Source organism: Danio rerio, chromosome 16 (assembly GCF_052040795.2).
Source record: "Danio rerio strain M-AB ecotype USA chromosome 16, GRCz13ab, whole genome shotgun sequence".
Taxonomy (NCBI): domain Eukaryota; kingdom Metazoa; phylum Chordata; class Actinopteri; order Cypriniformes; family Danionidae; genus Danio; species Danio rerio.
This window is the reverse complement of record NC_141036.1, coordinates 15,714,247-15,727,184: the sequence shown is the minus strand read 5'-3', so window position 1 is coordinate 15,727,184 and position 12,938 is coordinate 15,714,247. Positions and strand designations below refer to the sequence as shown.

At 36.7% G+C, this 12,938-nt stretch overlaps 1 protein-coding gene across 1 annotated transcript in view; it reads left to right on the top strand.

Annotated features, from left to right (window-relative positions):
- The window catches only part of mrpl13 (mitochondrial ribosomal protein L13), a 45,181-nt gene that overhangs the window by 18,754 nt on the left and 13,489 nt on the right, over nucleotides 1-12,938 (top strand). The window contains 1 exon segment of the mRNA NM_001020534.1: nucleotides 87-208. Coding sequence (NP_001018370.1) covers nucleotides 87-208 — 122 coding nt within the window.

The following is a 12,938-nucleotide window of genomic DNA, read 5'->3' as shown; positions in this document are numbered from 1 at the left end:
AGACAAGATCAAGTCTTGCAGAATCTTTTGTTACAACATCATTTGTGCAAAAATACAATGTGTTCTCGCTGTGTGTGCCATTTTAGATCCTTCCTGAGGATATTTTGAAGAACCTCACCGAGGAGCTTCCTCAGCCCAGAGAGATTCCTCGTAAACTCAGTGAATACACACAGGAGGAGCGGGACGCTTTCCCCAGGCTCTGGACTCCGTGAGTTTGGCTCACAACCTTTTTTATCCATTGTTTCCGCTGTGTGTTTCTGTGGAGTGTGAATCAGTGTTAGATTTCGAGCATATCTGAGGTGTCGTCCATTGCTGATGATCTCCTGAGGCGAGAAAGAGAGAGGCTGGCAGCGAGCTCATAAAAAAAACTGATGTTTAATAATCCATCTGTAAAGCTGCACTTTTCAGGATGGCTGCTCTGCTGCTCCCCACAGCGCAGACATCCAATCAGATTTATGAGTGCTGAGTCGCAGCCAATCGCACGCCGCCTGTGAGGTCACAGTGGGGAAACTTTCGGTTGCACACTAATATTTCACAACTGCTTGACTAATAATAAAATAGACTGGCAGGATGTTTCTTTAGGCTAGTTTTTTGTCAATTTCATTTTATACATATACATTTTTGTATATCGTTCTCTAAATAAGTGAGGTTAAAGTGTCTCATTAATGGGACTAATTTTAATAGTCATTGTCTATTATGAATTAACATTACTAAAATGTTGGGGTGAGTTCAAACAAAAATGAAAATTCTGCCGTCATACCTTCATGTAGTTCCAAACCAATATGATATCCATTCATCTTTGGAACACACGTTAATATATTCTTAATAAAATCTTAGTTATATCTGTGCCTTCTTTGAAATTCTATTGACCCAACTCTGCTGCTTCAAAATTATTGAGCTGTTTATTTCAGATGTTCTGAGGGACATGATCGTTTTATAGGATTTTTTTTCTTTATATCATGTAAACATACTTGAGCTTCCAGTAACAACCTTGAATCTTGTAAATGTTAACTATTTATCAAAGTTGCCTATATATATTTATATATTTAACATTTTTTAATGGTCAGTTTAAACAAAATGGCATTAATGTAGTAGTCTAAATCAACTTTTAATTATTAGTTTGATGTATTGCAGTTTTACTATAATGCAGCATTTGCTCAATGTGGCTCAAGTGGTTCAATTCCGATTTTGTTATTTTTATTTTTTTCTCCCATGTGGCATAGATCGTATATGGCCCATGTATGTGTAAGCAGGAAAAAAATCACATGGATTCCGATTTACTCAAATCAGATTCAGGCCCTGTTCATGTGTGGAAATTTATCTGATATGAATCAGATCTGTGTCTGGAGTGTAAGATTTTCGGATTTTCATCCGTCAATGTGAGTCGCGCATCATTAAAAACCATAGAAAATGACGTCAAATCTGACGCTTTCATTTCAGAACAGACTTCAGTAGAGTCCTAAACCTTACATCTCATACACGAGGACTACAAAAGCTAAAAATAAAAAAAAGGAAAACATGAATCATGCCATGGACATTACGATTAAGATTCCTACTGGTTTAAAAGGGCCTAAATTAAAACATGATGGCAAAATGAGAACTTTTCTGTCATAAACTATAGTAAAAACTAAGCCCTGTGAACACGTTATTATCAGCTGTCAGTCAGCGCCCTCTCTCTCTCTTTTTTTTTTTTCCCGTGTCATTGTGCATTTGCCGATGCTGTGTATATGCAGACAATCTGATACAAGTCACTTTGATGTAAGCTGGTCAACCAAAAAATCGGTGTGTATTTTTTAACTTCATTATGGATGTACATAGTCCAAAAAAACACACAAAAAAAAAAAAACACAAACCAAACCTAAAACGCATAATTCCACAAAATGAGTAACATATTTACGTACAAGTTATGATGCATATCTACATGAATATTATGGTTGGTCGTATTAATCGTGATTAATAGCATTCAAAATAAAAGTTCATATTTAAAAAATATATTTGTGGTTTACTGTATATTGATATACACATTAATATATATTTATATACAAAGTACTATTTTGTATATAATATGTATTTACATTATATAAATGTGTATATAGTACAAAGTGTATGTAAATATATATATATATATATATATATATATATATATATATATATATATATATATATATATATATATATATATATATATATATATATATATATATTTAATATGTAAATGTATTTGTATTTTATGTACAGTGTTTTTTAATTATCCATAGATACATACAAAATGCACAGTAAACACGTAATTATTATGGAATTACAAACTTTATTTTGGATGTGATTAGTTGTTTGACAACACTAATTAAACTATTTTAATTGAGAAATTTGCTTTTAAGATTAAGCTTACATTTCCCCTTACATAAACCAAAAATATATGTAATATTGATTCATCCATTTATTTTCTTTTTGGATTAGTCCCTTTATTTATCAGGGGTCGTCACAGTGAAATGAATCGCCAACTTATCCAGCATATGTTTTATGCAGCGAATGCCTTCCAGCGGCAACGCAACACTGGGAAACATCCTTACACACTCTTTCATAAACTCTTTCATAAAACGTACACTACGGACAATTTAGTATATTCAATTCATCTATAGCGCATGTCTTTGAGCTGTAGGGGAAACAGAAGCATCAGAAGGAAACCCACGCCAACACGGGGAGCACATGCAAGCTCCACATGGAAATGCCAAGTGATCCAGCCGGGGCTCGAACCTTTTTGCTGTGAGGTGATCGTGCTACCCACTATGCCACTGCTCGTGTGTGTGTGTGTGTGTGTGTGTGTGTGTGTGTGTGTGTGTGTGTGTGTGTGTGTGTGTGTGTGTGTGTGTGTGTGTGTGTGAGTGTGAGTGTGAGTGTGAGTGTGAGTGTGAGTGAGTGAGTGAGTGAGTGAGTGAGTGAGTGCGTGAGTGAGTGAGTGCGTGCGTGCGTGTATATATAATAATAATAATAATAATAATAATAATAATACAATTATTTCAGAGGTCAAGTGCTTTGCGATGACACATACTTGATGCCACCTGAGATATATTTCTGCCTTGTTTGGCAGCATCCATGAGATCCTCCAAGATGTTTTATATCACTTGAGATTGTCGCTGCTGCTGTACTGCTGTTTAACACCTCATAAACCCTTTACATCTGTGCAGATTGTCCCTCAACTATAGTCAATAAACTTTCCTATCCTGAGTGTTTCATTGGCACAGCTCATCTTCCCTAGTGCACATTACTCCTTGACTATAAATGCAAAAGTTTTGCCCGAATTTATCAGCACAAGAAAAAGTAGAGTTCACAGCATCCTTATTTCTTATTCTATAAACCCCGAGTTTGCATTTGTTTCTGAAACATCGTATGACTGATTTTTCTTTTTGTGACCTTTGTTTAACCTCTATGTGCATGGTGCAGTTGACTGATGATATTATAATCTTTATCATGTAACCATGGTCAGATGAATCCCAGGGTATGAAATGAAATAGCCGCTGTTGAAGATATTGAGATTTGGAAAGTGCCATCTCACTGTGGGAGGTATAAAAAGATGATAAGAGTCTGAATCAAACAGTAAAGGTGTGTTGTGGCCCGCGGCTGCTGTGAGGAGCTTTCAACTCTCGCTTCAGCTCAGGAGATTTAGACTGATATTCTCCAGGTTTGGTATTACTTCTGTGTTAAATCACTGAACGCTGAAAGGCAAGTGACGGTACACTCTTTCACTGTCAGATTTAAAGCTGAGCAGTGTTGCAGAATATCCGAGACTGTTTGGTGGGGCAAAATATGTATAGTGGAAATGTATATTGTGGTTTTGCTTTCTAAAGCCCCTGATGGACTCGCAGCTAAATTCTTGTTTTGTTGATTTAAAATAAATAAATAAATAAATAAGTAAAATATGCTGAAGAAATAAACTGCTGGAAATCCTGACATTGCAGAACTCCTGAGGATGATGTTTAGATATGCAAATGTTACATTTTATAAATTTGCAGAAAAATTGAATATACTAATTTTACAACAGTTCATTCTAGTTGTCCAATCTTATTGACTGTGAATGTCATTTATCTCTCATGGAGGAGGACTAATCTGCTGTTGCTGTTAGACATTCAATAATACAATATAAAGTTATAATCAATAGGCTTGATTTTGTTGTCATGGATCCTTCAAACATCTGTAGAATTCAAACAAATATCCAATAAAGCAATTCACAAACTTTATTTGGGCACACGGTGGTACAGTGGGTAGCACAATAGCCTCACAGCAAGAAGGTCGCTGGTTCGAGCCCCAGAAAGGTCAGTTGGCATTTCTGTGTGGAGTTTGCATGTTCTCCCCATGTTCGCATGGGTTTCCTCCGGGTGCTTCCTTTTCCCCCCACAAGTCCTAAAACATGTGGTATAGGTGAATAGGATAGGCTAAGTTGTCCTTAGTGTATGTGTGTGAATGTGTGTATGGGTGTTTCCTAGTGATGGTTTGCAGCTGGAAGGGCATTCGCTGCTTAAAACATATGCTTAATAAGTTGGCGGTTCATTCCACAGTGGCCACCCCTGATTAATAAAGGGACTAAGATGAAAAGAAAATGAAAAATAATGACAAACTTTATTCATTAATTTAAATAAACCAACAAAAAGTAACTTTTTTTGCAGGCTAGGTCAATATTGTGATAAAAATAACCTTTATTTAACCAGGTAAGTCAATTGAGAACCAGTTCTTATTTACAATGACAACCTGGCCAGGAGGCAACATAAAAAGCAGAGACAGTACAAAGCAGCAGGGACACAATACAATAATAATTTTGCAGATGCAGATAATCATATTTAAAACCAAGGAAAAACTAAAAACAAGCACTGTAATCTTGTACTATTGACTGGATTGAGCTTTTAAAACATGATAGTGGAATAAAAGTGCTGAGCTTTAAGGTCTGCTGCAGATGATTCAAAGCATCAGCAGCAGAAAACTGAAAAGAGTAGGGACCAAAATAAAGTGCGAGCTTTGGGTATGCAAAGGTTGATAAAACTACTAGAGCGCAGATTTCGACGTGTTTCCTGAATGTTAAGAAGTGACTGTTATTATAGAGGAGTTTTTTTTCAATAAAAGTTTTGTAAATGAACAGAAACTTTTTAATTTATTGACGTGATTGAAGAGAAGGCCAATTCAGTAAAGAATACAGTTGACAGTGATGAGTGTTAAATGACGCACCAGTAACAAAACCAATTGCTGCATGGTAAATAACATCCAATTTGTGAAGAAGAGTTGCCAAATATTGTGATAGATTTTCATCAATTAATCACAAGACAATCTTATACCACTGTAAGCCTAGGGCTGGGCGATAAAGTCAGTATCAATATGTATTGACCGAATACCACTGTCAATATCGATTAAAAAAAAAAAAAAAGATATGGTATGTAGTTTTGATATGAAGCATTATAGTTTTATTAAAATGTGGCTGCTTAGCGCCCGCCTTGGAAGCAATGACAATAAGCTTAGGGTGTCAGTTTCCAATCAAGGCTCTCAACTTACTAGCGGCACACACATAAACCATGTGCATTTTCAGCCGCACCTAGTTAAAAACATCTGAAATTGCACTCCGCAATTCATGGTAGTAGAACTAGCCAAACTGCTTTACACTTTGTTCAGAATATACACATTTCAGTAATAACGGCAGACTAATAACCTCAGACAAACACAGCGCACCCAAACACTACAGCGGTTTTTACTTTTCTCCATAAACTTGCATCAGAGCTGCAGCAATGATTTGTCCTTTTGTCATCCCCTGAGAAAACGGTTGATGGTCGTGTAGTTACAAGAGACGCAAGGGGAGCACGAGCCCCCTTGTATATGGTCACTTCACTTTTCACTTCAGGTCAGAATATCAACCCAAGCGAAAAATGAGTGCCTTGGCTAGCAGCAGTGAGGAGATTGTAATAAAATAAAAAGGATTTAAGCAAGTCGCCAGAGTGGCTTTTTGGTTTCTTTTCTTTTCTAGCTCCCCATTTGAAAGATTTTTTTAGCATAGGCGGTAATGTAGTCATTCAACTTCACGATTTCTAATGTTGCAGTATGTACTTGAATAATGATGGCTGGTTCCTTTACTTGAAAGCTCAGAATTGATTATCATAATTTGTGTTGTTAACAGAGTTTGAGGTTTACTATATCATTATTATTCACACCTTAAAATTTGTTTTGATTGTTTAGTATTTACACTTTACCATTGCCATATATTTATAAAATATCATATATATTGTTTAAATAGTTTTGACTATTAAAACTATTTGCCTTAGTACTCTTGGTAAATTAAAATAAAATGGTTAAAATAAAATAAAAAATCCTAATATTCCGAAATGTATTCAAATATTAAATAATTATTGATATCGAATGATATAAAGCATGATATAGTTATCTTTTTTTTTTGCAATATCATCCAACCCTACTTCAGATTTATTTATTCAGAAATATATTCTAAAATGTGTCAAATTTGTGCATTCAGAGTGTCACTGATCGTTCATTATTCTTGTTCCTCACTGAGAGCAACTTTACCATGGACAGTTTTTCCGAAATCTACTTGTGATTTAAGTATCTAAAGTGATTTAAATGGCATTGCTTAATACAGTAATTTATGTGGGGTATATGTAATTTCTGTATTTATCTTATCATCTATCATTTATTACACTACTCTGGGGTCACAAATTGTATAAAAATCCACTTTAAATGAAATGCAAATTCATTATATGATACAATTTGATACTGCTTCTTGGTTTACTTTTACTTTTTATTCAATTTGACACTGACAGCTATAGACAGTTAGGTTTTTAACCAAAACCTAAAAATTTATTTTGATATTATTGCATTTTTTCATATATTTCCAGCAAATTCAAATGAAGCAAGATCAAGTGTTAAAAGCAGAGGCCATGTTTTCAGACCTTCAGTATTCTGTTTCAGACATCATGTGATCAGTGCTTTAACTTCAGAAGAGTTAAAATAACTATATAGTTAGTGGATTTTGAATCGACAAATTAAATATTTTGGTTATGACCAACTGTAATTTTCCTTGGTAATAAAAAAAAAACAGAGCAATGCCATCTGATAATTGCAAAATACAGGAAATGTCAATATTGACTCAAATCTATACCAAATAAATCCAGTAAATCCATACATTTTTCAAGTAATCCTTTTTCCCCCTTTGCTGTTTATGTAAACTAGAATAATGCATATGCACATTTCCTAAATTACTTGCAGAATTGTGTAAGTTTTCCATCAAAAAGGTCAGTCTTTGTTTTCCATATCATTAATCCCACATTGTGTGTCTTGTTATTCTCGCTCCAGTCCTTGCGGTTGTTATTTGAGGTTCTAGAACAGAAGTAACAGTGGTGGTTCTTTATGCAAGTGTGAGGTCTCTGTGTGACGCCCAGGGAGTTCATATTCCTCTCAGACGAGCATTGAGGCAACCAACTGTGTCTCTTTATACCTCTATGGCTGGTTTTGTTTGTTGTCTCCATTGTATTATTTTTACGCCAGCCGGTCCCTCCTGAGGGGCCACATGGAGCGTGTAATTAAAACATATCGGCGGGAAGGAGGCGACAATGTGATAATGAGACAGCCAGATCTCCTGTAATTAAATTGGAGTAGAGCTACATGATGTTTGTTTGGTAACATTCGATTGGCTGATAAGTTGGTGAGTCAAAACACCTTCCTGCTCAGTCTGTTCGCAGCTGCTGTGAATATGGAACGAAAAAGGTTGTAAATTTGACTTGCTTCAGCATCAATAGGACATTAACCGGGCAGTAGTTTGATGTGTCCCTAGGCTCAAAGGTTTTGAGACTCATTGCTCTTTCTTAATGTGGATGGGCTTCAGCTCTCCTCTTGTGTGCCAACAGAGCTTAACCTAACTTTACCCTTCATGCAGCTCTTTCTCTCTCTGAATACAGTTACTTATGATTACAGACAGTGTTGAGTGTGATTTAGTTATAAAGCAACGAGTTACTGTAATGAGATTATTTTTCTTTCTCTGGAAAAGTAAAGTATGGATTAATTTAATTTTCGATAATTACAGTTACTTTTAATGCAGTTGACTTAAAGACCACATAAAAGTATTTTATGTAGTATTGCCTTAAATACTACATAAAAGAAGCATAAAATACCAGTACAAGACAATAAAAACAACTAGGCCTGTCACAATAATCAATATAATGACTTATCGCACTATTAACACCTGGACAAGACCACAATAATTTTTGGTGATGCAATATATATCACCCATACATTAAACCCACTTCTAGCAACATTTTAGCTGATTGCGGAGCCTCTTTATCTTTATTGGAGATGTCAGTGTCAATGTATGGTTAAAAAACATTATAGTATTTACAATAAATTACTATAGTATATGTTTATGTGTTTGTCTGACAACTGAAAATAGATCTGGGTGATGGGTTGCAGCTGGAAGGGCATCCGCTGCCTAAAACATGCTAAATAAGTTGGCTGTTCATTTCGCTGTAGCGACCCCAGATTTAAAAAGGGACTAATCCGAAAAGAAAATGACTGAATGAATGAATAAAATATTATGTGTTATTCAAAAAAGTGTACTTGCATTGTGGTAAAATTACATTGTTATTCTGACCTTATATAATGATGAGTGACATAAAATGGTTTTAAAATGACAATATCGTTAGTCTTAATATATTTTGCTGTAATATACCGTAGAACAAAAAATAAATATCACGATGCACTTAAAAACAACAATCAATAAAAGTTATTTAGAATTAGAATGTGTTATAACAGGATGTAATGGAATAAAAGTGAGAGTGTCATTAATCTCATCTTTCAGTTAAGACGTATTTCATTCAGTAAAGACACAGGTAAACAAATGTGTTTTAAGGGGCACATAGTTTACCCCTTTTTTATGATTTAATATTAATATTATGGTTCTTCTGAGTGTGCCAGTTTAGGTTAAAAACACAATTCAGATTTTTTTATTATATTGTGTTAAAAAGTGTCATGTTGGGGGTGTGTACACAGCTCGCTGTTTTAGGGGTGTGTTGCTTCACATTAAGATTTGTTTAAAATTCCTGCCCAACGTAACAAGGGGGAGGAGCCAAGAGCTCCCCCGCTTTGTGTTTGGCAACAGACAGGCAGACGGAGAGAAGCAAGATGAGTGAGAGGATCAGCATTCAGCTATACATGTATGACTCAGACACAGACCAAGCAGAGAGTACACAATCATTTGTGTTTTAGGCCGTACTCACACTAGGTACAGTTGCTTCGAACAGGGCCAAAGCACGATTGTCCTCCCTCCCGTCTCCCCCGACGGCCCGCACTCACACCACAAACGGGCCTCGGCATGCTTACATCATTGCTGCTGTGCTGTTCAGTGAGAAGCGCTCTCTCACTTAGCAGCACAGTGGAGATTTCTCTAGTTATATCCTTTCAGTTGTTTGTTATGCAGTGACATGCAGTCAAATATTTCGCCAAACAGTCCTTAGGGATGCGGAGACACGCAGTCAGATATTTCACCGGACAGATCCACCGCTTTTGGTGCTCATAAACAGTCATAAAGCTCTCGTGCAGGAATGAGGAGGTCTGCTGAAGCCGCGCAGCTGTCGTGCTGTGAGGAGTTCTCGTCTTTATTAAACTACTGCAGTTTGCGTTCACTTAACAGTAAGAAGGATTAATAAATCCATATGAAACAGCCCCTTAAAAGTCACGTCTCGCTTTCAGTTTCAGGCTTTGGCGTGTTTTGCACTCACACACAAGCGTACCGTGCCAAAGCCCAAGTGAACCGTGCTCAGGCACACCTCTTCCAACCGATTCAGCGCACTCACACTTCTAAAAAGATCCGGGAAACGGGCCTGGGTAAGGTACGGATGGCATAGTGTGAGTAGGCCCTTACAGTCAACTGTGTGCTAGTTTAAAGTTCTGAGCTTGTACACCGAGACTAATAACCACGCATACTGAATTAACTTTGACTGAGGCACCTGATGACCTGCTTAGTGCCGCGACACGGCACACCAGACACTTCAGTTGTTGTTAAATTGTAAAAAAATAAAAAAAAAGCACTGGGTGTTTTTATATCAGCCCAATATGACGGTCTATACTCTATACTTACACACATGTATGTCCATACAGCTTGAAATGTAGATTTTTCACCATAGGTGCCCTTTAAAGGTTCAGGACACCCCAAATAACTTTTTTTTTTTATATTAACAGATGTGTGTGTGTTGAGCATCAGTTAAGACAATGTTAGCACCTGTCAGCTTTAATTGTGGGGAAAACTAGATAATTTTGAGCTTTTGTCAGCTAATTTCAGCTTCCGGGTTTAAAATGATTTTTGGGGCGGGATCAAAATCGGCGACGTAGCGCAGTACTGCAAGTGCAATGATGACGCGTCGGTTTCTCATTAATATTCATAGCGGAGTTTTCTTATCCTATGAGAAGAGCCGGCTGCTTAATTATTCATGAGATCTGCCAGTCCTGCCAGTGTCAAGCCCGAGCTGAGAGACACGGAAACCACGGCACAGTATTTAGCCGTTCATGAAGGCTCATATGCGTTTGTTTCCATGATCCCAAGGTTTGTTGCATGTTTTCCCCCGCGATCTTGTCAGGGCTGATCATATAGCAAAGCTGTGTGTGTGCTGCTAGCATTTTTGTTGGGAGAGCAGCACGAGAATTAGAGAATGGCGGACACTGTCTTTTATCAGGAGTTCGTTCACATTCAGACACATCACTGTGCTGCTGTGTTTGCCTAAATCCTCCAGATTACCAGCAGGGCTAATGGTTAAATTAGACAGGTCTGGAGACCTGCTGCACTGAGTCTGCTGGATACGGGGATTGTGGGAGAAGTCCTCATTTACAGTGTTTACATGAACACACTTATCTTTATAATGATGACAATTTTGGTTGTGTATATGAAATTACGAATAACAAATGTACCAGGGCATTAAATCACTGTTCATTTCTTTGCATTTTAACTTTGTGAACTATAAACTCATGCGTCTCCTCACGGTTTGTCTCATTTTGTGAGCTAACTGACAACAGTTGTTTTCTCACGTTCTCCCCTGCTGGCTACGCCCACTCCTGCCCTATGCTCGCGGAGTTCCACGCCCATTAATCATGCATCTTTTAAAAAAAATCTGAAGTAGACTTTAACCGAAAGTGGGGGGGGGTGTCATGGCCCTTTAAGTGTTGAATTGAATGTCTAATGTTGGAGCACATCTGATCATTTCTGGAAGCTGATTCTAGCAGCGGGGGTTAAGTAGCGGATTCACCCTGCTTTGACTGAACTCTTGGAATTTCCAGTTTATTCGATCCTAATGATCTGAGTGACCTGTTTGGTTTGTATTCAGTGAGGATATCTGTAATGTATTGAGGTCCTTGGCCATTTAATGATTTATAGACAAGTGATAATAGTTTAAAATCTATTCTGAACTGCATGTGCTTATGAAAATGGTTATTAAGAATATTGATATTCACAATGTTAGATATAAATTCATAAATAAACATTATCATAAATATATAAATATTTATATATGTTATACAAATTCATTTAAATGTTCAATTTAAGAAGCTTTTACTTGTCAACTACAGCAGGTGCTGAAGAAACAATGTAAATTTGCGCCAGTATAAATAAGGCAACACAGTAGCACAGTAGGGTAGTGCTGTCGCCTCACAGCAAAAAGGTCTCTGGTTCGAGCCTCGGCTTGGTCAGTTTGCGTTTCCGTGTGTAATTCGCATGTTCTCCCTGCGTTCGTTTGGGTTTCCTCCGGGTGCTCCGGTTTCCCTTACAGTCCAAAGACATGCGGTACAGGTGAATTGGGTAGGCTAAATTGTCCCTAGTGTATGAATGTGAAATGAGTGTGTATGAATGTTTCCCAGAGATGGGTTGCAGCTGGATGGGCATCTGCTGCCTAAAACATTTGCTGGATAAGTTGGTGGTTCATTCCACTGTGGTGACCCCAGATTAATAAAGGGACTACGCCGAAAAGAAAAGGAATGAATGATTGTATGAAATAGTGACATTACTTTGAAAAACTTTTTGTTTTTATACGTATATTATTTAAATTGTGTTCATTTTGAAAAACAAACTAAAATGTTCTTTTAAACGACCATATTTTATGTATTATGAATTTAATTTATGTTGTCTATGCTTTGAGATCTTTGTAGATTAGTATTTAGTCAAGTAATTGAGTAACTAAATGACTTTTCCAATGAAGTAATTAGAAAAGTAATTTGAATAAATGTGTTATAAACATTTTTTTTTATTACTTACCCAACACTTTTCGTTACTCTTTAAAATGCCAATGCTTTGTAAGATACAATATAGACATGCTGTAAAAATAAAATAAAACTCTGTATGAATTTTTTTTGTTGTTTCTGTCCACAACAGTGGCTCTTTATTTCCACAGAAGTAAAGTGCAGGCCTAAGATTCCCTAAAACTTCTTTTAGTTTTAGAGTTCTTTTAAAGCACCAGTATTTCCTTTAGCGCTTGTTTTCATTCTCTTGTAATGGAGCTGCTCTAATGAGAAACTTGGCTCCCAGCATGCAATCTGCTTTTTGGTCTATAGAGTTCAGTCAACAGTGAGAGGAAAATAATGAAAGCTTCCATTATGCTTGCGCTCTCGGAAATGATTTAACTTGTGAATCAGTAGATGGCATGGGAACGGCTGGATTACATTAATTACAAGCACTCGGTCTTACATCGTACAATAAGTTCAGCAGAAAACTGAAGTTTTTAATTGATTATTGATCTAGACTGACAGTGGTCAATGACTGAACTGGACTGAAGCTTTACACTCAATGTAAACCTGACTAGTTCCTATTCTTCATCTGGAGCTGACTAAAGTGATCTAGCATTACTATACAGACGGAAAGCCTGCAGTCTCCTGAAGTCTCACTCGCTGACATTTACAGTCTGTTCATTAACTGGAACCTT